General features: G+C 35.6%; 1 protein-coding gene across 1 annotated transcript in view; it reads left to right on the forward strand.

The window, feature by feature from the left end:
* The window catches only part of LOC107589197 (neuron navigator 2-like), a 90,173-nt gene that overhangs the window by 13,763 nt on the left and 49,166 nt on the right, over nucleotides 1-27,244 (forward strand). Inside the window, exons 6-12 of the mRNA XM_016277561.1 lie at nucleotides 856-986; nucleotides 8,439-9,399; nucleotides 9,482-9,591; nucleotides 12,503-12,614; nucleotides 18,959-18,990; nucleotides 22,352-22,457; nucleotides 22,630-22,752. Of these exons, the coding sequence (XP_016133047.1) occupies nucleotides 856-986; nucleotides 8,439-9,399; nucleotides 9,482-9,591; nucleotides 12,503-12,614; nucleotides 18,959-18,990; nucleotides 22,352-22,457; nucleotides 22,630-22,752 (1,575 nt within the window). The remainder of the gene's footprint in view (nucleotides 1-855; nucleotides 987-8,438; nucleotides 9,400-9,481; nucleotides 9,592-12,502; nucleotides 12,615-18,958; nucleotides 18,991-22,351; nucleotides 22,458-22,629; nucleotides 22,753-27,244) is intronic.

A 27,244-nucleotide genomic window follows, 5' to 3' on the forward strand; every position in this document is an offset into this window, starting at 1 on the left:
CAACATTTCTAACAAGTAACATTTCATTTCCATTTCTAACTTTCCAGTTCTGTTATTTCCAGTGTTATTTTAGTATTATTTTGTATAAGCTATTATAATATTTATTAATATTTTGAATTAGCTTTTATTTTTGTGTTTTCAATTTTGATTTAAATGTTTATAATTTTATTTGTGCTTATGTAATTTTAATTTTGTTTAATTTTGCTTTATTTTTATTTCAGTTTCAGTTTTAGTCATTTTAATATTTCCACTTAAACTTATTTTATGTCAGTTAATTGCCAGGGCAACAGTTTTTTACATTTTTAATCCAATATTTATGTCATATTCTATAATTTATCAGCTTTATTTCAATTAACCATTTTTTAAAAATAGTTTTAGTTTTAGTTAACAGTAACAACACTGGTTATTTCTTCTTAACAATTAACACTTCTATTCTGTCCATCCCTTTCTCTTTCTCTTTCGTTTTTCTCTTGATCTTGAAGTCATCCATCGAAAGGCTCCAACCAGAAAAAAGCTGTCAGACTCTCAGTTGCTCAGAAAAAGAACTCTAGGTCAGCTTTCCATGTTTCTGTATCAAACTTATTTACCTCTCCTTGTCCTCCCATTATATTATTACACCACAGCACCATCTACTGGTGATCTTGTGATTCCACACAATCCAATCTTGTGTCATCAGGTCTAAAAAAGCATGTGGATCCCTTCAATAGTCATTTTGTTCTCGTTCATTTGATCAGATGTGGACTCAGGTCTCTGAGGTTTATTTATATAATTGGCACTCCAGTCTTGTGTTTTAGCAGCATAAATAGTTATTGTTTGAAGAGAAAGGATGAGTTTGTTCTGACTGAACTCTGTCAGGCTTCTGAGTCCCTCGGGGAGGGCGGGCGGAGAGAGTAAACCTCGAACCTCAAACACCAACAGACGCAGCCAAAGCTTCAACCAATGTGACCGATTAAAGCCATCCATCTCTGCCTGCGTTCATGAAAGAGGTGAGTTAATCACATTCCTTTACACAATCTGAAATGATCCATGTGGTTTATGTAAGAGCATGTGAGCAGTTGTTTGGCAAAAGCTGTTATTAAGTGTGTATATTTATTACAAGAAAAATCATCTTGCTCAATAGCCCAATAAATTGCTCATTGAGGGATTCAAACCTATAACCTTTCACCCAGATCTTTAACCACTATGCCACAACACCCGTGAATTTAGAAGGCTTACATGTGGAAAATTGTAGAGATTTATCAGAATTTACCTTGCTCAACTTGGTAAAAAAAAAAAACAGAAAATAACATTTATATTTATAATTAAATATATTATTTTTAAATAATTACTATTTGTTTCAGAATATAAAACTGGTATTTTTAAAATGTAAATATATTACTTAAAACCTATATTTAATTTTTTAGAAAACGGAATTTGTAAATATGTAAATGCTTAGAAAGAAACATACAAAAAATTTTTTTTTTGAACTGTTATTGGACACTTTTCAATAGTTTTTTTTCAGTATTTTCATTTGAACATTTTTCTTGCTCAGAATGAGTGATCTAAACCATCCACCCTCGATTTGTTCAATCTGGGTGTTGGGTAACTGCTCCTAACGTTCACAGTTTTATGATTCTGTAATTGCATGCTGTGTTGTTGACACATTTTTGGCCCACTGTTGTTTCATTATGGCAGGCTCGGTTTACTTCACCATTGAGTTATTTAGGGTGGTAACCCCTCTAACATGTCACATAGTTGAGTGACTCAGAATATGTGGATTTCTGTATTCAAACCATATTCATAAAACCATATAAAGCAATTTTCCCTGTTTGCACAAATGCACACGCAACTATTTGTTTCAGAATATAAAACTGGTATTTTTAAAATGTAAATATATTACTTAAAACCTATATTTAATTTTTTAGAAAACGGAATTTGTAAATATGTAAATGCTTAGAAAGAAACATACAAAAACAATTTTTTTGAACTGTTATTGGACACTTTTCAATAGTTTTTTTTCAGTATTTTCATTTGAACATTTTTCTTGCTCAGAATGAGTGATCTAAACCATCCACCCTCGATTTGTTCAATCTGGGTGTTGGGTAACTGCTCCTAACGTTCACAGTTTTATGATTCTGTAATTGCATGCTGTGTTGTTGACACATTTTTGGCCCACTGTTGTTTCATTATGGCAGGCTCGGTTTACTTCACCATTGAGTTATTTAGGGTGGTAACCCCTCTAACATGTCACATAGTTGAGTGACTCAGAATATGTGGATTTCTGTATTCAAACCATATTCATAAAACCATATAAAGCAATTTTCCCTGTTTGCACAAATGCACACGCATGATGTACATGTCTGTGTGTGGTTTGTATGGACTCTCAGCTGCATGCTGCTGGCTCTGGTATGGTGATGATGATGATGATGATGAGGCGTTTACTGCTCACTGATTCAGCTCTAATTAGTGTGCTTGTGGCAAAACCAGAAGAAGAAGCAGAGAGAGAGAAAAAAGTCGGTGATCATGACAAAACTTTGATTGAGCAGTTAGGAAGACATGCAAGGAAGATGAGACTGTTATGAATTTTGCTCAGACTGCCTGTAAGGTAAGCACTGCTAAACTGAGTTTTCATGCAGCAGGCTGGTAAATAACTTCATAATTAAATAAAACATACAAGGGAAGCCACCATTTTAGCAGTGCAGGGAAATGACATTGATTTTCCACTGATGAAATTAGGGAAATATTGAATGAGGGTTTGGTTTCATCACATGCTAAATTTTCCATGCTGATTTAATATAATATAATATGTAATGTAAGCTTTAAAAGTAGTTTTAATGATTGTTAGTCACATGAAAAACGGTGCCTTGGAAATTATGTTTGTATTTAACCAAATAATCAATTTCTTAAATATCAAGAAATGCTTCACAGTCAGTCTCCTTTTTTTAAACGGCATGGTTTTATGTAGAAAAGAAATATTAATACATCACATCACATACTTCAAATATTCCTCTTCATAGTTCATGCTTCCTTTTCTTAGCACTTCATCCAGTACGCTCTCATATTTTCAAACTCCCACAGGCATCACACTAGCTAATGTCGATGTGCAACAGCTTGACTACATTTGCTAGTGTTTGACAGATTTGACCCACGCCTGCAACAAATGAAATAAACCTATATAAACGTATCTGTAGACATATTTACAGGCATCACACTAGCTAATGTCGACAGCTTGACTACATTTGCTAGTGTTTGACAGATTTGACCCACGCCTGCAACAAATGAAATAGACCTATATAAACGTATCTGTAGACATATTTTTTGTATACTGGTGTGAGGATCCATGTCTTAACCTACCCCGTTCAGCATTCTCCATGTTGGTTGTGAATTGTCTGCTGTCTGGTTGTAAACTATGATACAATCATACACTGCTGCAAAAACATGTTGCTAAAATATCTTCTATCTATCTTTTTCATGTTTCCAATGTAAAATATTTTATCATGTTTACAAACAAATAGAAATGTACAAATTAAGATTATCATTTGCAGGTCCCATTTGCAGTGAAACCAAAAATCCCAGAACACCTGGATGATTACAGCTGGTTTCCAATAGTAGCACAGATCCAACTACCATTTCAATTATTTGTTTTTATGCTCTTCTGTTACCTTTTAAGTTTTGAAACTGTCATCTTCTGGCAATGAATGAAGTAAAGTTCATCACCATATCAGTGGCCTAATAAACTGTTATTCTCTGTCATCTGTTCTTTGAACATGTGTTGCACTGTACCTGGATGATACACGATGATCATTGATAAAAATGCATGGATTTAATATAATATAATATGTAATGTAAGCTTTAAAAGTAGTTTTAATGATTGTTAGTCACATGAAAAACGGTGCCTTGGAAATTATGTTTGTATTTAACCAAATAATCAATTTCTTAAATATCAAGAAATGCTTCACAGTCAGTCTCCTTTTTTTAAACGGCATGGTTTTATGTAGAAAAGAAATATTAATACATCACATCACATACTTCAAATATTCCTCTTCATAGTTCATGCTTCCTTTTCTTAGCACTTCATCCAGTACGCTCTCATATTTTCAAACTCCTACAGGCATCACACTAGCTAATGTCGACAGCTTGACTACATTTGCTAGTGTTTGACAGATTTGACCCACGCCTGCAACAAATGAAATAGACCTATATAAACGTATCTGTAGACATATTTTTTGTATACTGGTGTGAGGATCCATGTCTTAACCTACCCCGTTCAGCATTCTCCATGTTGGTTGTGAATTGTCTGCTGTCTGGTTGTAAACTATGATACAATCATACACTGCTGCAAAAACATGTTGCTAAAATATCTTCTATCTATCTTTTTCATGTTTCCAATGTAAAATATTTTAACGTTTACAAACAAATAGAAATTTACAAATTAAGATTATCACAAGGTTTAAGGTCCCATTTGCAGTGAAACCAAAAATCCCAGAACACCTGGATGATTACAGCTGGTTTCCAATAGTAGCACAGATCCAACTACCATTTCAATTATTTGTTTTTATGCTCTTCTGTTACCTTTTAAGTTTTGAAACTGTCATCTTCTGGCAATGAATGAAGTAAAGTTCATCACCATATCAGTGGCCTAATAAACTTTTTGCAACCTACACTACTGTTATTCTCTGTCATCTGTTCTTTGAACATGTGTTGCACTGTACCTGGATGATACACGATGATCATTGATAAAAATGCATGGTCTATTTTGATGCACAACAAACACTCGTGCAACATTATTTATAGGCTAAGTCATAAGCATTTATATATTCTTAATTAGGCTTTCTTGTTGTTTTTATGTTTTTTACATAAATTGTTCCCTCCTGGTGGAATTACCTGCCCAACTCAATCCGAGCATCTTCAAGAATCGGCTAAAAACACATCCCTTTCATCTTTATTTGACCCTTTAACTCTAGCACTCTATTCTAATTCTATTTTATCTATTTGTTGACTTGACCTTATATATTCTTAATTAGGCTTTCTTTTTTTGTTTTTTTACATAAATTGTTCCCTCCTGGTGGAATTACCTGCCCAACTCAATCCGAGCATCTTCAAGAATCGGCTAAAAACACATCCCTTTCATCTTTATTTGACCCTTTAACTCTAGCACTCTATTCTAATTCTATTTTATCTATTTGTTGACTTGACCCTCTAACACTTGCACTCTATTTGTTTTCCAACTGCTTTTCTTAAAAAAAAGGCCTCTAACACTAGCTTTCTCTATTCCTTTTCCATTCTATCTACTTGTTTTCTTTTTGTTATGTATATGTATGTGTAAAGCGTCTGCTAAATGACTACATACATACAACATGCATGCATAAATAAATAAATAAAAAGGTCCTCTAATTACAAAAAATAAAGTGAAATAAAGATTGGAGTGTGGCCTTTATTAGCTTGTGATAAGATGATGGTAAAACGTGTGTTGGTGTGGTTGTTGATATTAAGTGAGACAGTGACATTTTGTTTTTAAAAATATGAATTCAATAGTGATTCACACTCAAAATCCAAGAAAATTATATTCATGGAGGATGCGAAGTAAAGTTTTTCTGAATTTTGAGCATGAATCATATTGAATCCTTGTTACAAACTAAAAAGATTTATGTACCAAAACAAGACAACATATAGGAGACAAGAGATTGTGATGTAAACGTCCTTGTAGAATCTGCCATATAAAAATATGACATCATAAAGCTAAAAAAATAAATTTCTTAACTTGATTCTGGCATTTGATACATGACATTACCATTTAAAAGTTTGGGATTACTATGATTTTTTTTTTTTAAGAAATGTATACTTTTGTTCTTCAAGGATGCATTAATTTAATAAAAATGACAGTAAATGTAAATGACATTTATAATATAAAAAAGATTTCCATTTCAAATAAATGCTCTTCTGAACTTTCAAGGAACATCAAGGAATCATGTCACTGTATAATGTTTTCCACACTTCATTAAGCAGTACAACCATTTTCAACTGTGATAATAATCAGAAATGTTTCTTGTGCAGCAAATCAGCATATTAGAATGATCTCTGAAAGATCATGAGACACTAAAGAGAAGTTGAGATCTGACATCATAGAGGGAAAAAACATTTAAATTGTAATCTGTTATCTGATAGCCTAAATGTAGTTGGTGAGCATGAACAAGAACCTTACTAATACAAATCCTTAGAACAGTACTGTATATATCATATCAAAACAAGCACAAGTACACTTATGAACATTTGTTAATACAATTATTTTTTAACATGAAATTGCTTATTCCATTCCGTAAAATGCAGTGAAGTATTTGTTTTCTCATTTACAGTGTACCAAATGTAGGCTACTTTTAAACTTTTGTCCATACAATTTTGTTTAATCCAAAATTTGGTACTTACAGGAACACTTCCATGCTTGTGTGTGTGGTATTCATTTTGTAAATATAGCCTAAACCTAACAGTTTAAGAACAATCACACCAGCATAGATGAAAAACGATTAGTTCACAAATACAAGTTTATTTCAGCTGTTGTACTAAAATGATAACAACTAACAACAGACAGATTTAAAGCATTGCAAGCTACAGCACAATGAACTGAAATCAAAGCAATTTATACAACTAGATTAAGTGTGCTGAATGTCTGCAATAATTCCGTCAGTGCCGACTGCACAAAACGTGCAGACTAATAAAAACATTATAAACTGTTACAAAATGATGAACAAATGTAGTTTAGGCATATGTTTGTGCAACGCTGTAAATATGTTTACCTTTTTTTTATTTTTTTATTTTATTTTTTTTAATATTCCGTTAAACCTGCTGAGATACAAGGAGCATGAACTTAAATTCTCAGTTCCACCTGGTTCAACGCGCATGTCCGGGAAACTCATGAATATTCATGTATGCTCCGCCCACTAAAACGAAAATCTCGGAAACCAAAAATCTCGTGACACCGGCATATCTTCTGCTTGTTCTTAAAAGCTGAATAATTCTAAATGAACTCAACAAAGAATATGGTTTACATGTAGCGTTGTGGTGTGCAGTTACATGTGGTGTGCAAGACTCTCGCTCTCTCTCTTTGCATGTGTGAGAAACCCAGCGCTATCAGTAAAGCGACGGCGAGTCGTGCGCCTTCACACTAGTTTACGGTACGTCAAGTACAGGTGTGCTGCGTGCTACATACTGCGCATCCATTGAGTGCATGACATGATCCATTGAGCTCATCCAAATAGTACAGATCGCTTGACGGAGAGCAAAACTCTCAAGCACTCAGTCAGCGTGTTTATCGAGTGAAAATCTGTGTTGAACGCCTCTCACACACATACTGGCGTGTAAAATCTAAGAATTTATTAGCCAATGGCTAATGTTAGACATTATTTAGTCGCCCAGAGTAAGATTTAGTCGCATATGCGAGTGATTTACTCGCAATGTAGAGGGTTGGGTGGGGTAAGCGATTTCTGGTAGCCAATGTTGTTATTTAAAAATCACCAAAACAAATACGCCCCTACCCCAAAAGGGTCTCGCCCCTATTTTGATAGCTCCGCCCCACACATACGTACGCAACCCAAGCAACGATTAATTCTGTGAAACAAAGCAAAACCAATGTTACACCGGACGTGAGTGGCGCGGCGCGACAAAATACTATAGAATTCATAATCAGTGAGGCTGTCTACTACACCATAGATATACATATCTATGGTCTACACTGGATGCGGCGTGGCATGACACAACAAATCCCAGACAGAAAACTGCTTCTGCGTTCTATTTATGACGTATTGACACAAATTTTGAATGAGTTTCAACGGTCGCTTTGTCGCGTCCAGTGTACTAGACAGACTTTAGCTGTTGCGGCCCAGACACGGTGTTACTCGCCTATCGAGAAGAAACAAAGCAACCTCGGCGTCAGATCTCAGGCCTTCCGATCCTCGAGTTCTCTCCAGCGCTGGAAAGCTGATCCGATATTTACACGGGTCCTACTACTTGCCTTATTGCCTTAAGCCTTTGTTTGTTCTGCAGACATTTTCCTCTTTTGTTTTTTATCCACCATCTCTATCTTTCTGTCGCTTGGCTCGCTAATGTCCGTCCTGTGCACTGAACTCTCTCTCCTCCACATCATGAGTAGACACGCCCCTTACAGCTGATTGGCTACAAGTTTGTTTTGCTATTCGGCCCGAATCAGTTTTCTAAAGCGTTTTTAAAAAATAGCTTATCCCACCTTTAATTTTTGATAATACAATATTTGTTTAATATTTGAAATATTTTTGCAAACCTTCAAAATAATATTTTAACAATTCTGTCATTAAATAAAAATACAATTTATTTAGAAAGTACACTTTCAGGAGCCTCACAGAGTGAGATAAATTTTTAACGTCTATTGCGAAGCACAGAAATGCTTGTAAAGACTTACTAAAATGTTATATATCATTTTGAATTTACAGAGAAAGCCACACCATCACCAATAATGGTTGATCATGGACCAGTCAGCTCATCCATTCCTCCACCCAGCTGCACCAGCACCACAACTACCACCTCTAAACCCTGGAGAAGCAAGTCGCTCAGTGCTAAACACACTGCTACATCCTCCATGGTCACAGTTAAACAACCACCCCCAGATTCTCTTGAGGTTCCTCCTAAGATGATCGCCCAGAAGTCCATGCTGGAAAAGCTCAAGCTCTTCAACAGCAAAACGGGTTCCAGAACTTCCAAGGTTGTCAGTACGGAAGATGTCAATGCTGTTGAACCAGAAGGCGGCCAGATTTGCCCCATACACCCTGAAGCCCTCCCTGGAAACCAAAGGCCTGTCACTCCCAGCAGTTCTGGTAGCTCAAGTCCCAAGTTAGCGCTTAAGGGCATTGCACAGTTGACACTCGGAAGGGCTTTAGCACCCAAAATAACCTCGGCAAAAGCAACTGAAAAAGTTAAAGAGAAGTCAAAGCCTAAAGAGAAAGACAAGCTCCCTGTTACAGAACCTGAACAACTTAAAAGAGATACCAAAACCAATGGACATGTTGCACCCGACACTAAGAAGTCTGTTCCCAAAGGAAACAAAGCCAAGAAAGACAATGCCAAATCAGCCATGAGTGGGATTCCTAAACCAAGCCAGGGAGGAAAGTGTTCAGCTGCAAATAAGGTTGTAGCATCGCCCCCTTGTGGTCCGGAGGGAGAACGGTTACGGAATGGCAAGATAGGAGGTCTGTCTGTGCATAAAGGGCAGAAAGACAGCAGAAACTACAGCTCTACATCTAGCTTAGCATTTTCAGAAGAGAAAAGTTGCCAAGATCTCACTCTTGGTGCTCAGACCCACTCAACAGCCAGCAATACAGTCAGTGTACAACTTCCACAGCTCCAGCAACAATACAACCATCCCAACACGGCTACTGTCGCTCCATTCATGTACAGGTGACACCTTTATGATAACTTTAATGTATTATCCTAGATACTCCATCAGACTAGCAGGTTGTCCTGTCTCTCTGTACAGTAGGTCTCAAACAGAAATTGATAAGACTGGGCTTATGGCAGGAGTGCAGGAAAGGATAGAACGAACAGGCCTGTGCAGCAAATCCATCCATACTTCTCTGGAGAACCTGACAGGTAAACATGAGCATACTCATTCACAACATATAAAAATGCAGAAAAAAAGAAAAAAAAAACATATAGAACCATTAAACTTGAGTTGCGACTAACAATGTTTGGGCAGCTTTGTTGAAACTGTAACTGAAAATGATAAAACTAGAAAACTCGTTAACTATGTTTATGTAAATATTTCGCTACAAAAATGACATCAAATTAATCGCAGGGGCTGCTACTCATGGCCAAAAATAAATAGCTTCCAAGTGAATCGTTTCAGTGCTTCATAGTGGATCTTTTTTTCATAGTAAATCTGTTCAGTGATTCATAATGAGTCATTTTAGAAATTTGTAGCAAATTATTTTAGTGAATCGTTTAACAGTTCACTAAAATAAATCAGATATCCCAGTGCTACATTTGAAAGAGAAGACAGTCTGGAAACCGTGTGAGGTAAAAATTGCAATTACGATGTTTTACCATGTTACAACGCTATATGTTGGAAATATTGCTTGTTACTGGAAAAACTGTTTCAAAACAGTCTTAATGTCACTGTACTAAACATTTTCTACTGGACAAGTGTTGCTACTTTTAGGTAGTTACTCCCTAACTCTAATGCCTAGTTTGAACAAGGTCATTTACAGTGACTTTTTGTATAAAACAACACTGATTATTTATGAATAAGTGAGCAGTCTGAGGCCAATGTCAGGCCAGTCTGAGGGTGAACAAGAAAACAAAACAGCACTCATCTGCATGTAAAAGGCTATGGATGTCAAGGAGTTGCCAAGGCCCACCAGTGCACGTGTGTGTGTGTCCATTCTCAGCCTGTCAGAACTTTGTGTAGAGAGAAAAACTCTTCTCCACAGGGGAAGTTCCCTGGGCTGGTGTAAACATGAGAGCTGTATTCTAATTTCCCCTCTCTTATCCATGGAGGAAAGGAAAAGGCAGGACCGAAATCACAAGAGCTTCTTTCACAAATCAATCGGCACATTCTCTGGGAAAACGACTCAGAATGTATCAGACAGACCATTTATCCATCTTAATAGAAGCGTAGGAGAGTCAGGGACACGTTGCCACCAGAAATAAAAAAAGCTCAGGACATTAGTAGCTCTGTGAAGTCATCGTCTGCAAACAAGACAAAGACCTGCACCACTGGAAACAGACCTAAATGAATTGTCTTCTCAATGGACCAAGCAGGAAGTCATTCTCAGTTGGCATCTCCTCTCAGAACAGGAGGAACAAGAGATGGTTCTTATGAAGACACCTCAGACGACTGCTCCAGTCTCAGGAGAAAGGACAGGTTCTGGGGTTTAGCCAATTCTGGAGGACCTCCGACATCTTCTGAATGGCTGTCTGAACACACTCAACCAAGGGTTTTGAATGAAGGGGAAGTTAACACATTTAGCTGTATATATCAGCTACATTTGAGTCAACACTGTTGTGTGTGGGATGGAATTGCTCGTGTTAATGAGGAGATCCTTCAAACCATGTTGGATATGTTTGAAAAGCATGAAAGTAAGTAGATGTGTGTGGGTGTGTGTTTGTGTGTTGGATGACTCTGTTATCTGTTTTAAACTCTCATAACTCTTTATGACTCTGGATATCTGTTTTAAAGAGTTACCTGAGAGAAATTTAGCACACCTAAAGTCTTCATTATTCATTTGGGGCTTTTTGGTCACCTTTTATTGATAAAGACAGTAGTGAGAGGAGGAATCTTTTATATTAGCATGTTTGCTAACCGTTAAGTCACATCTCTGGCTATTCTGTTCTTAACAATGTCTTATCTTGCCATCTTTTCAGTCATTTTTTCTTAGCTGAAGTCTGCCATTGTTGGCTTAAAAGAGAAAACTGACTGTAGAAAATGATGTTTTGGCTAATGGGTGCTATAAGCACCCCTTTTGGCAATTTTGAGCATGTACATTAACTGCTTGGTTACAGCTCCAGCAAATCTGTTCATCTCTAACTTTATTAATAAGAGTGATATTTAAGCATAATTGATATACTATTATAGTTTTTGTTAATATTTTTGAATTAGATTTATTTGTATATTTTCCGTTTTAACTTTAGTTTTTTTTAACGATATAATTTTTAAGCTTTAATTTATTTAGTTTATTTTCATACTTCAGCTTAAACTAAATGAAAACGATGATAATGCTTAGCAGAAATGTCATGACAGCAGTTAGCTTGAAAGACAGAATATAGACATTTGTGCTAATGTCCGCTGGCGCTCCTTGTGTTGAAAATGCAACGCATAGCCTACTTGCGTTATGAACTTTCATCCCTTCCAAATAAAGCCAATATCAATCTGAATGCTGTTTTTAAGTAAATCAGTCTATATTTTAAGCAGTTTGAGAGGAAACAAGTCTGTTTTTACTCAAGTAGCACCTAGCGAACAAAGATTTAGCATTGGCCTCAGTGAGCAGTTCTGAAAGAGGTTGTTTGTGGTTTTTACAGCCTGCAGGAATGTACTTTACCACGGCACTCATTCTTTTACACATTTTACATCATGTGCGAGTGTGTGTGTGTGTGTGTGTGAGTCTGCTCTGTACCTCCTGAGCCCCTTGTTGGACCCCTCATGATCAGTAAACAGCCATTAATCCGAGTGGCCAAATCCCCGCTCACCTATGGCATACACTGTGTTTATTTTTAAGCAGCCGTTGGCTAACGTTTCGTACGTTAACATTGGTGCAAGAAAACAAAAAGCTCTTTTACGGAAAGCTAGGAGATTTAATTTCAGAGCAAAAGGGGCAGAGTTAGAGCTGTGATGCTAATACAGAGTTTGGAGTTGCTTCATTTACGTTATCCCAGGATTCTCAGGGTTTTGGCTGCATTTTTGAAGCATTTTAGGTGTGTGAATATGTGTGTTCGGACATGCCTTAGAGTTACGGTAGCAGCTGTTTGCAGACTGTGGTGATGGTGATGAGTCTGGTTTCCTCAGGTGAGGACTCTGAAACCAAGAGGCTACGTACTGTGAAAAACATTGCTGATCTGAGGCAAAACCTGGAAGAAACCATGTCCAGTCTGCGGGGGACGACTTATTTCAGTCACAGGTAAGAACCGCATGATCATTTTATTTTTGGTTATTTGTGTGTTTGGAAGTGGTCAAACGTATCTTAATGGAATAATCTGGGTTCAGTACAATTGATTTCCACAAAATAAATACGTTTGTCCCTTCTTTAAAAAAAAAAGATTTCAGTGAAGCAACTACAGTGGAAATGAATGGAGGCTATACATGTTAACATGCTGACTGTTTTTATATGTAAATATTCAAAGTTTTATTATTTGAGTTGTAAAAGCGTTACAACTCAAATAATACACAAGTTTTAACAGAAGTGTTTTTATAAGATTACAAGCTTCATATTTCTGCTTTTAAATCATTAAAAAAATTGGCCATACTTGCAACTTCCATTTTAACTTCCAAGCAACCGCAACTTCAAAAACAAGCCCAATATTTTTAGATGATTTATTATCATCAATTTTATTTATTATCAATAAATGAGCCTGCAACATAGTAAACTGAAACCACTCAGAGTTTGAAGCGCAAAAACAGAAGTTGGAGGGCACACACTATCCCAGGGTTCCTCAAATCTTACCCTGGAGGTCCAATGCGCTGCAGAGTTTAGCTCTAACCCTGCTCAAACTCAGCTACCTGTGATTTTCCAATGATCCTGAAGACATTGATTAGCATGCTCAGGTGTGTTTGATTAGGGTTAGAGCTAAACTCTGCAGGAAAGTGGATCTCGTGGGCCAGATTTGAGGATCCCTGCACTATCCTCCAATCACCTGCGAGCAGAATAGTTTTGGAGATGAAAAAGGAGAATAAGACGAGAGCACCAAGGGGGCACTTTAATATAGCAAATGTATAATAACATACTATTAGTATTACTACTTGTTTATTTATTGATTTAATGATTAATGCATTATAAAAATATTTTACAAATTGAATTAGGTCCCTTTCGTCCCCTGCGCCGTTCACCTTCTCCTATGCTTCCTCTCTATCTACATCTCTGTGGGTGGCATTGTTTGTCGATTTACATCTATTAGCCATCATTGCTTGAATTACAACGTCACATGCCTGCACGTTAAACGCGATTTTACTCCAATGAGGGGGAGGAGGGGGCGAGATGCGCGATGACGTATTACGCTACAGCACTTTTACTATTGCACTGATTGGCTATTAGCTGCGAGCAGACAGTGTCGGCAATATATTGGAAAAAACAGCGACCATAAATGTAAAGAAACAAAGTTGCTTGTCAGGTTTTCCTGACAAGCAACCATATTTATTTTAAATAAGACCAAAAAAACACAGCCCGCGACCTGTTTTTTTTTTTTTACGCGACTTTACAAAAAAAGAAGCCCAAAGTCACATAAAATACGCTGACTTGGCAGCTCTGCCAGGGATGAGTGGAAATAATTTTTTTGTGGTAATCAACCATAGACTGTATAAAAACATGGACGTAGTGTCCGTGACGTCACCTGTAGTTTTCTGAAGAGCCGTCGCCATCTTGGCAGCGCGTCACTCCCGGATAATCGAAAATAGGCAAAAAGGCGGGAGCTGGTTGCTGAAACCACGCCCACCTAGCTCGACGGTGGTGACAGCAGCGGCAATCCACCTGTCACTCAAGTGGCCACACCATTAATTATGCAAAACTTTAATGCTTAATATAATTTAAATGGATGAGTTATAAAAAAATTCACCCCCCTCACAGTTGTCATGAAGGGCAAAATTAGCTATATAGACCAAAATCATTTTTTGAACCAGGCTGTAAACATGTTTTTTCTGCTGTAAAGTTGGGCATTTTAACATGGGGAGTCTATGGGATTGACTCTCTTTTGCAGCCAGCCTCAAGCGGCCAGTTGACGAATTACAGTTTAAGTCACTTCCGTGTTGGCTTCACGAGAGCGAGCGGGAGGTTGCCGCTTGTAATCAACCCAAAGGAGTCTCACTAGTGGTAGCTGCTTCTTACTGCACTTTTTCTACTTCATGATCAGACTCTAAATGACTTCAGTTCAGTAGGGTTAAAGTACAACATGACATTAATTATGACTGGGCACAGAGATCACAGCACAGTTCAGAAAGCACCCTATTGTTCCCGGGTGTGTGAACCCCTTTATCTCTGGGGGTTTGCAAACTGTTAAACTCTAAATGGCTTTGAGGAAGACAGTTTGATTGGCATTAGGAGCTGATTTGGGGGGTGCTGGGGTTTTGTCTTTGCTGTGATCAGTTTGATGCGTGTCTCGGCCTTCCAGAGTACAAAAGCTGGCCGTGAAATCGGCTGGGGGCCTCCTACTGCCTGCTAATACTGGATAAAAAGCTTGTTTTAATATTCCAATGAAACCCTGTCCTGACAGGATGCTTTTACTTTTTGCTTGCTTTAAGACAGTAAAAGCTTAAGTTGACAAATTGCTAAAACTGAAATATAAAGTACATTAAAACAGAATGAGAAAAAATAAATAAATAACAAAATTACTGAAACTTAAACTACATTTAAAATGAAAACTGAAACTATAAAAATAAAAGCTAATCCAAAATATGAATGAATGTTATAATACTGTGTAAATAATACTAAAATAAAACTTGGTGACACAGTGAATGATACTCGTATGTTTTTGTAGTACACAAGCCACGGTTAAGCATCCAGTGTGAAACAGAACATGTAGTGCACCTATGTTTGCCGCCAGTTATAAGCAGAGAACAGATGATATTATGTTTGTAAACATAAATCCATCTCTGTACTTATGATCATAAGAACGACAAACAATATGTGTTACTCTACACTTCCCCAAACTCCGCATTGGAGCAGTCAATGGCACATAGTAAAACCTACTTACGGGCTCAGATTCAGAAACGCTAGATAGGGCTGGGCGATATGGCAAAAAAATATATATCTCTGTATTTTTTGGCTGAAATGCGATATACGGTATATATCTCTGTGTTTTCTACATTTTCTATGTGGAATAAAAAATATTTATTTATTTATTTATACAGCCTGCCCAATGTTGTCCAATGAAACAATGTTTATATTAAAGCCAATGAAAACAAATATAGTGAAAGTAGGCTATGGGGACTAAAATCACATTGCATGCTAACATTGTAACATTACAATCTAAAAACAAAAATAATGCTTTTTAACTGAAGTTCAATTCATTAAACTAAAAATGAAAGTAAATAAACACAAGAGCACAGATTAACTGCATTATTTTTTGATTACCCCATTACTGTTATCTGCTATCATAAAATACACTTTAGGTTTCAAATTCTTGGTTGTTGCGCTCCGGCAGCGCTCGTTCACTGAAGTCTGTGAAGTTTAGCAGAGAATCGCATGCAGAAGGCTTCTGACAGCAATTTGTAAATATTTCCATGACTTTCTAACGTTTACAGATGGAGAATAGAGCTTTCCAAAGTTGGAATTGACCCATTTTTTAGAAACAGAGGTTGCGCACAGCCGGCCTTGTACTCTGCAGGTTCAGGAAACTGTCCTCCGTAAAATGCGCTGCACAAACTCTTAAATTTTGGGTTGTACTGTTCTGGAACAGTGTTGTAAATAAATCTTAACCACTGATTCCTAATTGCGTCTACATTCGGGAGGCCAAATAAAGTGGTTTTGCTTTCACAAAGACACAGTGTCTTCACAACACGGTGGCAATAACACTACTGCGATATCAGAAACCACGCCTTCTTTCTTTGCATATACATTTGAGCGGCATTATGCAAATATTTCCACATAGTGACGTAGATATGTGAGGGAGAATTCGATCGGGGTGTTTTCGGCAGGTTTTGGTCACCCTTCTCTTTTAGATAGAAAAAATCCATTTGTGGGAGACTTAGAGCTTTGTAACTTTGCAGAACTTATACATGCACAAACAGCTACATGACACACTAAAGAAAAAGGAAAACATGAAAATGCATCATATGACCCCTTTTTAGATCATATGACCCATTTTCCATTCTTATTTTCCATTTAGTTTGGGTTTTAGTAATTTTGTTATGTGCTTTTGACATTTTAATATTTTCTGATATATTTCTAATATATATTTTTTAATATTCAGCATTGTTTTTCTCTTAGTACTTTTTCAGTACTTATTGTATTGTAGTTTGTTGACAAGGGCGCATTTCTAATTTTCATTTAAGTTTTTCATCCAATCTTTACATTTTGTTTTAAGCTTTATTTCAGTTATGTATGCAGGTAAGAATGCATCTCTCTGCGTCTGCCTCTGGGTGCCGTTCTTTTGCTAGTCCTTTTTACTAGTTAATTTTGAGTGAGTTGCTTCCAAACAGCTTTTTTTAATGAGCAAAATTTTGATGATAGTTTCAAAGATGTTTAATTGACACGTGTAACAATTTATAATGTCCATTTAGCACTATCAGAAGATGCGGTATTAGTGTTTATGTGTAGCACAGTGGCTCGACGCGCTCTGCACTGAATTCCTACTGTGTCCCATGAGCGGCTAGCCACAGCTTTTTAGCATGTAATCATGTAATGCCGATCCAGCTTTCTTTATTCCCTTCACTCTTTCATTGTGTCGTTCACTAGGAGCTCTGCCAGTTTTACTTGCATGCTCAAAGTCCTGGTATACTGTGGTTTGTGGCAACATGCAAATTACAGTATGTGTGGATGAACTCTGGCCCTTGTTTTGGACCATACAATCACAACCCAAGCTTGTCTGCTTCTGTATGCAGCTTTAAGCAGCTATAAATGTGTAGGGTCTACGATAATACTTCAAATAGCCCCAATAGCTCTTTCATGTTAGCAGTTATTTTGTTCATATGTCTGTTATCAGCTTTTCATTTCACTGTCTGTCAGTAGGACATGAAAACGCAACAAGTAGCCCGTGGTAGGAAGACGGGAGTCAAGGGTCATGGGAAATATTCATGGTTGAATCCTGAGAGAGGGTGAATATATGAATATTTGTTGCACGAAGAGAAAGAGAGTACTTGAATTTACCTCACAGACATGCATTTAGCTGACTTTCATGGAAAAATCTGCGACCTGTTGACCCTGTGGAAGAGATATGAGTTTACATCCAAATTTGGAAATGCGACGAAATGCACAAACACAGCACATGTTGCAATGTACACACAGAATCGTGCATAATCTTTCCCTAGTCCTGTTCAAACAGGAACCAGACAGACACCTTTTATTGGATTCTCATATTCCTTTTGCTCAGTGCTGAATTCCAGTAGAGTGATTCTGTCACCACAAGAAAATCTTTGCGAGACATTTGATCATAGTTGGAAAGCTTTTAAGCCCAATTACTGAGACCATATATGGATGGATTTTGAAACGCAGTCAACATTGGGTACTTACAGCGAATTCTGTTTCTAAAACCTGATGCATTGGTTTGGATTAGTGTCTTTTTACCAGCTTATCTTAGTACCATCTTAGTTACATGTTTGATTAATCGGATAAAGACAACAGAAAAAACATTTAACAATGTTTTGTTAGAGATTATGTAGGTATTGTTTTTATCCATCGAGTATCAGTTTTGTTTCGGCTTTTTATCTTATTTGATCTGATTTTTTACAATTTTATTCACATTTAGCTGAATGATACAGGATATTTTGTGAGAAAATATGTAGGACAGATACTTATTTTATCCAGTGATATTTGATTCAAGTGTGTTTATTTTATTTGAATTGTTTTTAATAACTTTTAACTGCGTAAATAATTTGTAGGAAAACATTTAGAATGAGAAACAATTTAATCCATTCATAATTGATTGAAATGTAGATGCTATTTTTGTTTTAAATAAAAACATTTATTTTTATTTTTAACTGAGTAAAAATAAAGTAAAAATAAGTAGTTGTTATAAAACTTTTAACTGAGTACATAATTTGTAGAAAACATGTAGGACACGAACCAGTACAATTTTATTTTATTTTATTAGAATTTTTTTTTTCCAGCCTATTTTTATATATTTTTTTCCTTGCCTATTCACCCTTGGTAATGTTAACAGAGAGTATAGAAATATAGATGCATTTGGATGAAAAATGATAAAAACAAATATTTTTGTTCTTTAAAACAGGAGTGATTTCTTATCTAAATTTACATTGTCTGCAAGTCTGTCAAGACTGATGTTGAATGACTTGCAGTGGGATACCAGGTCAGGGCAAATTAATAACCTCCTTGGGTCAGAGTGTTTAACTGGTTAAACTAATCTTAACAAGGTCTGTTGCATAGTAACCGATGTTAAACAGAAGCCGTTGTTCCCAGTAACACACCTGTCAGGGAACTAAAGAATAGGAAATATTGTCCAGTCATAACATTAAAACTCAGACATTATTCACAATCATAAATTACCTCTACAAAAAGTACAATGCTGGTACCATAGTTCAGTGATGGTATCAGATGGTGGTGCTTTGATGCATACAATTATATCGTTTATTTGCCAGATTCATGTACCATGGCAAGACAGTTGCCACAGGTTAGGTTACAGAGGATATATGCTAAAAAAAGTAACTTCTAATCAGTCAATTTAATCAACATGTTAAATGTTCACATAAATCTACTAAACAGTTTTATTACAGATTTAAAATAAACAAAATAGACAAATGTAATATTGTTGCTCTACAAGTTGCTAAACTTTTGATAGATGTTTTGAAAATTATGATTAAGCAACCACATGATTGTGAAATTCATATTTATTGACTTCTGATTTTTCTGCTCTGAATCACACCTGATGATTCATGTACTATTTGATTACCTGAGCTGAATTACTTAAATCATTAGTGTAGCGTGTGCTGTTGGGAAATTTCCCACCTGCCCAGCAGGTTAGTCAGCCGCCCAGATGACGAAACGCTGTCACCTGATTGCTTCACAGCAGGAAATGAGAGATTAAGCTAAAGGATGCATCGTCACCATCTGCAAATTTAATAACCAAACCCACTCCCATTATAATCAACAAAGCTGATACTGGGAAAATGCTTAGGAATGTTATATTTAAAAAACAAATTGTAAGAGTACTGTATGTAAACATTTATTAAATTATATTAGAATAAACAGGATGAAACATTTTTCTGTTTAAAAAAAGTTATATATATATGTATATATATGTTCCTTTGGATAAAAGCATCTGCTAAATGCATAAATTAATTATATATATATATATACACACACTACTGTGCAAAAGAAAGTATTAGACCATTTGTATTTTCACCAACAAAAAATGGTTTTAAGTCGGTTATTTCTGTCTTTTGCTGTAGTGTGTCAGTAGGAAATATCAGTTTACATTTCTAAACATTTCTTTTGCCATTAATTGGAATAATGCAGTGAGATTTGTTTATGCACACGGAGTCTGACAACAGCCAGTGCTCCGTACAGAGGTCTGATCTCACCATCATCCAGTCTGTCTGGGATTACATGAAGAAACAGAAAAACTGAGGCAGACTAAATCCAGAAGAACTGTGGAAATATCTCCAAGATGCTTCAAGAAAGTACTATTAGTACTAAGAAAATACTAATGGCCTTTAGACTTTTACACAGTACTGTGTATGTATGTATATATATATATATATATATATATATATATATATATATATACTGTATATGATATTTATTTGGGTTAAAAGTTTTAGTTTGGGGACCAATTTTCACTATTAACTAACAATTAACTATGACTTTTGCATCAGTAAACTCCTAATTTCCTGATTATCAATAGTTAGTAATGTAGTTGTTACATTTAGGTACAGGGTAGGATTAAGGGATCTAGAATATGGTCATCCAGAAAATATGTGCTTTATAAGTACTAATAAATAGCCAAAATTCTAGTAAAATGCATGCTAACAAGCAACTAGTTAAAAGTGAGAATTGGTTGCTAAACTAAAGTTTTACCTTACATTTTTTATTTTATTTTACTCATATAAACATTTAGTTTAACAAGACGAAACATGTAATTTATTAAAATAAATATTGTGACATTTAACAGAAGACTACTAGTTTAGAGACTACCACATGTTATTTTGACCAGGACATTTAATTTACTTTCAATTAAATATTGTTGAAAGACTATATTTACAGTCCTCTTTACCTCTTTACGGTCAAAAATAAATAAATAAAAAATTGCGTGAAGAATAACATTTAATTATATATTGTTAGTAATGATTGTAATTTTTTTTTTATCAATTTGTTCATAATTCATCATGTGGCCTTCTGTGCCACAAAAAGTAAATTATTGTAAATAAAACAAAATAAAAAACATTATTAATTAGAATTATTAATTATATCAATTAAAATGATTATAAATAAAAATAAATTATTATTATTATAAACATTTCCAGGGGATTTCAGGCAACCTGATATTTGGCTTTTTTTTTTTTTGTTGCAACAAGATGTTATTCAGTATTATTGTGTTGTAGTTCTGTTGTGCAAGATATGTATCTGTTATATGCTAAAAATCATATTAACCTGAAACATCATGCTCATCTGGAATTGGATCAGCCTGTTATCAGCGCTGCTCTCCCCCTGCAGTAGTTTTAAGTGTTTGGTTCATATTACCTGTCGCCAGAGGGCAAATGACTGTCCTTTGAGAACCTGTTTAGAACATCCGCTTAAACAGCTCAACAGAGTAAACACCCATCCACCTAGTGCCTCAGGTTAAGACACACTGTCCCACATAGCTCACCTGTCCACTTCTGCCTGCAGTCCAACCCATAATCGCTCTTATTTTCTCTCTCTCCTCACTTCTCAATCCAATGTGTCGTTTGGGCTAATAAGAACACGGATAGGTACTTACAATAAGATCACAAATACATAAACACACCTTAACAGTCAACAGGCACAGTCATGTGTTAAATTTAAATTTAAAGAGGCACTATGTCTAGTTTATAGCTGCTTTGGCTTAAAGGGTTAGTTGACCCAAAAATGAAAATTATCCCATGAATTACTCACCCTCAAGGCATCCTAGGTGTATATGACTTTCTTCTTTCAGACGAATCCAATCGGAGTTAGATTCAAAATTGTCTTTGATCTTCCAAACTGTTTAATGGCAGTCAGCGGGTGTTGCCGTTCATCAGTCCAAAAGAAGTGAAATAAAGCACATCCATCCATAATAAAAAGTGAACAAAGGCCTCCTGTAGTGAATCCATGCGTTTTTGTAAGAAAAATAACCATATTCAAAAATGTAATAATTACTTTAATCTAGCTTGCGCCAACAGTTGTACATGGAAGCAGCTCCGGGAGGATGACGTAAGATGTCGGCATCCTCCCGTTGTCATTTTAACGGTTTTTGTAATGAGGAGGTTCATTTAAACTACTATTAAGTTATACTATGCAGGTTTCAATTGGAACTTCCTATCAAGCATAATTGTTTGGGCATCATTTTTTATTTTATTTATTTATTTATTAAAAAAATTGTGGTGTATATATATATATATATTATGTACTGTATATATTTCTTTTATTTTTTTCATATATTCATATATTTATTCGTGAAATATACTGTATTTGTAAACTTTAAATTTTGTATATTTATTTTTTCACCTATATGTATTACATTTCTTAAATACTTTTAATGTTATATCCTTGCTTTAAGGAATTTACAATATATATATATATATATATATATATATATATATGTGTGTGTGTGTGTGTGTGTGTGTGTGTGTGTGTGTGTGTGTGTGTGTGTATGTATGTATGTTATTAAAATAAAATAAAAGGTCTTTCCTGTAGAACCCATGGCAAGATGTTCTAAAATTATCACACTTCTCTACTTAGGTAGAGAAACAGGTTTTTCCTGTGGGCTGATTTCTTGAGACATTGACAAACGTTTGTCTTTACTCTGTTTGTAGTAATAACTGAATTCATTTGTTATGAATGTGAACGTGCAGACACAACATGCTGTCAAAGGAGCCGGACAATTATAGAGCATAGAACATCAAACAGCGGCATCATCATGTAAAATATTTTATTTTATTAATGCGTCTCGCTATGTATTTAACTGTAGCGTTTCACAAGACAGCCTGTTTATGCTCCATTTACAGAAACGACACCGTGTTAGACTTACAATTGCGTCTTGTTTGTATCTTGTATGCTGAACTAGCATCTGTGTGTGTGCGTGTGTCTGCAGATACATGACGGACGGAGGTCTCAACCTGTACCCCAGGAGGGTAAACCGGGTCTCAGATGGAATGAACAGCGTGAGAGGGACCCTTCACCACTTTAATCCCAAGAGTCAAGATGACACTGATAGGTAGGACTTAGCCTTTCACCTTTGCGTTACCTGCACTAACTCACCCTGTAGACTCTCATTTGTAATGTTTTTTTGTTTCTGATGATCAGTAGTCCTGCATGTTGTTGATCTTCACAGACTGTTCGGTAGTCAAACCGGAGCGTTTCAGATGGGCTACTTTATGGGCTATGAGTTACTTTTGTTTCCTCACAAAGGAAGAGAGTGGTCATTGTCTTCATCAGTGCCAAAGGCAACTGCTAATGGATCAGTTTAGACATACATCCACTTCTTTATGCGTGTGTTCTCACGTTCGGTGTGCCTGCAGGCCCTGCGGCTGTTTAACGTCCCACATCCCTCGCCATTTGCGCTTTGTCTTCTCAAACTCAACAACAATCTGTGTGAACATGTAAAACTGTTTTTTTTACTAAACACACTCTGAACTGACAGCAGTCGACATATTTATTGTTAAAAACGTCTCATGAGCTGTGACTCATTGGTTAAGATTAGAAAGATGTCTGAAATGTCAGCTTGAAAGAGTAAATGAAATATGTTGTGGTAGAAAACAAATACATTAGAGAGAATTTGGAAGAAATGAGCTTAGAAATGAAAGTGAAAATGCAGTGCAGTGCATCCCACAGGTTTCAAATATACTTGCGGTGGTAGGGAGGTGGAAAATCCTCCTATTACCCATGACACAAAAATGGGGTAACACTTTATTTTAAGGTGTCCTTGTAGTACTTTCTATTATAATAACAATTAATTATGCATAATTACATGGAAGTAACCCTAAGCCAAATCCTAATCCTAACCCTAACAATATAGTAAGTACATGTAGTTAATTAATATTACACAGTACTTAAATGTATAATTACACTGTAACAAGGACACCTTAAAATAAAGTGTAACCCAAAAATGGTCTACTAGATGTAACAAATAACAAATAATGTGTGATTTTTAATAGTGTTTTTATTCATTTTAATTACATAGGCTACTATTACATTTAATTACATACTAATAGTATGCATTATTATGCATTGTAAATTATGCAAAATTACAGCATTTAAATGATAGAGTTCTCTTTGCTTTGTCATATAGTGTCTCTCTCGGTGAATGGGACACAGATTTTACTGATACTAGTAAAGTCTACTGTATATATTGAATAATATGTGTCAAATAATATTATTTGACTTTTCTTACTGTGGGGAAGCATCCCAGCCAGAAATTACAATAGTTTACTTTAAATTAAATGGAAATTAAATTAAAAACAATTTATTTATATCCAAAATGCTAATAATGCCCAGAAAAAAAAGAAGAAGAAAAAACTTAACGTGTGACTTAATTATAAACAAGCACGAAATACCCTGGCACTCTTTTTTTTAAATGTCTATACTATTGCGAGCTGATCCTTCAGATGAGAGATAAAATAGGCATTCTTACAACTGATTAAAACACCATATAAAGGTCATAAAGTAGACATTGTCATAATTCATCAACTCAAGTTCATAAGCAATCGCTTGGCATAAATATGACTTTCTTCATTCTGTAGAGCGTGAAAGAAAATGTTTAGAAAAATGTCCATGCAATGAAAGTCAATGGAGTCCCATGTTGCCGGGTTCTGGATTAAAAATCCCACTTATTTTTTCCATAGGGGAATTTATATTTTAACATAACTTATAAATCTTTAAAAACAGACCAACTGTGAGCTACAAGGTTGTTAATCGATGGTATATGGTTTTGTTGAAGCCATCAGCCTGAATTATTTCAACTTATTTTTTAAATTATCATGTTTAACAGTGGGATTCCTGGTGAAAAACTACATTACATTTTGATTCAAATCAAAGTTTGTAATGTTGTGGTTCACCTCATAGCTGGTTGCTTTGGTTAATGGCTTTCCACTTTCCAAGACTTTAAAAAAAACCCTATGGGAAAAATGAATGGGAAAAATACTTCCGTAACCAAGGTGGCATAAAAAGTGGTTTGGAACAACATGAGGACATTTTTGGGAACTATCCCTTCAAATGTTGCTTTTAAAAGTGAACTCTGAGAGTCCTGTCCTGCAAAGTCGACCAGACTTAGTCTATAATAATACTCTGACTCTTGAAGACTAAACTTGCCTATATCCTTGATGAAGTCAGTGCAGAACATCTCACAGATAAAATGGCAGTCGATCAAAATGTTGGCAGAAAATAAGGAAAGCCAGACAGATGACCTACAGACAAGGTTTGTAAGATCCACTGTTCTCCAAATAAGGTCATTTTCTTGAGCCCAGCCAGGTGTTTTTGCAGGATTCTGTGCCCAATACCTGTCAAGATATCATCTTAGTGCCCAGATTGATACAGATGAAGGAGGGATGATCTAAGACCTCGTGAAATGTTGCTCGGGGGCAGGAATGGTGAGAATCCAATGGGAGTTCCTTTCCTGTCTTCTTTCTTACTGGAAATGCTTGATGTCATGTATAATTTACTGGATTCTTTCTCCAACGGTGTAAAAAAGAGTTTGGTGTTTTCGCTTACATTATTTTGACTTGCTTTGTCATCAAATCTGCCAAAACAAAGTCAAGAGTCGGTGAAGAAAGATGAGGTGATGCATCCTTCTAAAAGAGCCACTTAAATTCCATCGAGAAGGGAGCCATGTTGGTTTTGGAGTTGGATGGTGTGGATGCTGTATAAGATTATTTTGATTCATTTGCACTGTACTGTAAATTCGGTCAAGACTGCTGTGATCAGATCACAAGCCAAGCTCTCGCTTTGATGGTCTGGTGATCCGTTTCAGCTGATGTTTCAGACGAACCATCAGGGTTTATCCTGTTTTGCTTTGACTAGATTTGTCTTGCAGATAATAAATGAAATTTCCTAGATATTTTGATATGATTAGTTTAACTAGGGATACACATTATATCGGTACCATACTGGTTATTGGCCAATATTAGTGTCTGTAATTTAATTCTTTTTTTTATAAATTATAAAAAAATATTTATTAGCAATTATTTATTTTTTATGTATTTTATTTTAATTTATTTATTTTATTCCTTTTTAATACATTTACTATTAATACATAAAATATATTTTTAAGTAATTTAATGTATTGGTCAAGATTGGATATTTAATCATAATTTTTTACATTTAGATTACATTAGCCGTTATCAAATGCTCATTTAAAATTAATCTTTAAAAAACTCCAGACATTTAACAACACTTTTAAAAGTAAATCTCAAAATGAATGTTAATTTTCATAATGTACATTACAAATTTCACTTTTAATATGCCTAAATTCACTTTTAAAATGAAAAAAATGGAAGGTAAACCAGGGGGGTGATTCATTTCTATTCCAACTGTAACTGGTCCCATTTGAGGTCTGTTGATCTGCTTGCATATATACATATTGTATATGTCAAACCTTTTTTTGCAGTAAAGGAAATAGGACCGCCTCCTTTTTATATACTTTTGCATAGAAATACAGACACACCCTCAAAAATGACAGTCGTCTCAAGCATGTGGTGTCTGAATCCCCGTGTAGTTTTCCTGCCGGTGGAGGGATGTCCGTTTTTCAGGTCCGTGATGACTGCTACATTGTGTTTGACTGTGTAATTTGGCCAAGGTAGTTCAAACACGGCTCTGAAATGTGATCGGGGCGTCTCGCCCTGAAGAAAGGGGCTTAGGGACCAAGTCTGGACTGAAAGCAGAGACCTGGTCAAATCCACACCCACACACAGAGGAAATGTGCCATATTGCACTCTCTCATCTGTGGGTCAGTTGGTTTCTGTCCTTCTATTCAATGCATATGAATGCCTTTGGTGTGAGGCATTTAGTCAGATCAGTTTACATTACTGTACCTCAAGGACTTCTGTATGTAAATAACCTGTATGTTATGATTGTCTAACCTCTGTCTTCCAGCATACTTTACACTTTAAGTTGCTGAATACTGAATATGTGTTCATTTGTAAATTATTTGTTAATTGTGTCGTGGTTGTGATGTCAAACTAAAATATTTAATATTTTAATATTTAAGTAGTAGTACCTTTTATTATCCCCTTGAAGAAATTCTGTTTCGGTGGGTTTCAACATGCATTTTTTTTTCACGTAGTCAAACAATACAACATAACAGATACCAAACAATAGCAACAAAAATACTAAAAAAAACATGGAAAAGAAAAAACAGAGCTATAATTCATTTAGGCATTTCACCTAAATATTTATATTCAATGCAAAGTACAGAAAAAAAATCTAGTCTAAAAGAAAACACCAAATGAAGATGAGGAAGAATTCAAAACAAAAAAACATTTCTATGGACCAGTATAATAAACAGCAGTGTTTATCTGTATATATTTTACAGAAACATTTTAATATATGGAAAATGGCACACAGACACTTTTTGGAGAGATGACAAAAGCAGTTTGAACTGATTCACAGAAATTTATTTCGCTACTTGCAGAACTAAATCATCTGAAATGTATTGTGCCTATTCAGTATATTACACATTAAAATCATCACAAATATATTTTGTGAATCCCTAG

The sequence above is a fragment of the Sinocyclocheilus grahami genome, unplaced genomic scaffold (assembly GCF_001515645.1).
Source record: "Sinocyclocheilus grahami isolate Dianchi unplaced genomic scaffold, SAMN03320097.WGS_v1.1 scaffold113.1, whole genome shotgun sequence".
Lineage (NCBI taxonomy): Eukaryota > Metazoa > Chordata > Actinopteri > Cypriniformes > Cyprinidae > Sinocyclocheilus > Sinocyclocheilus grahami.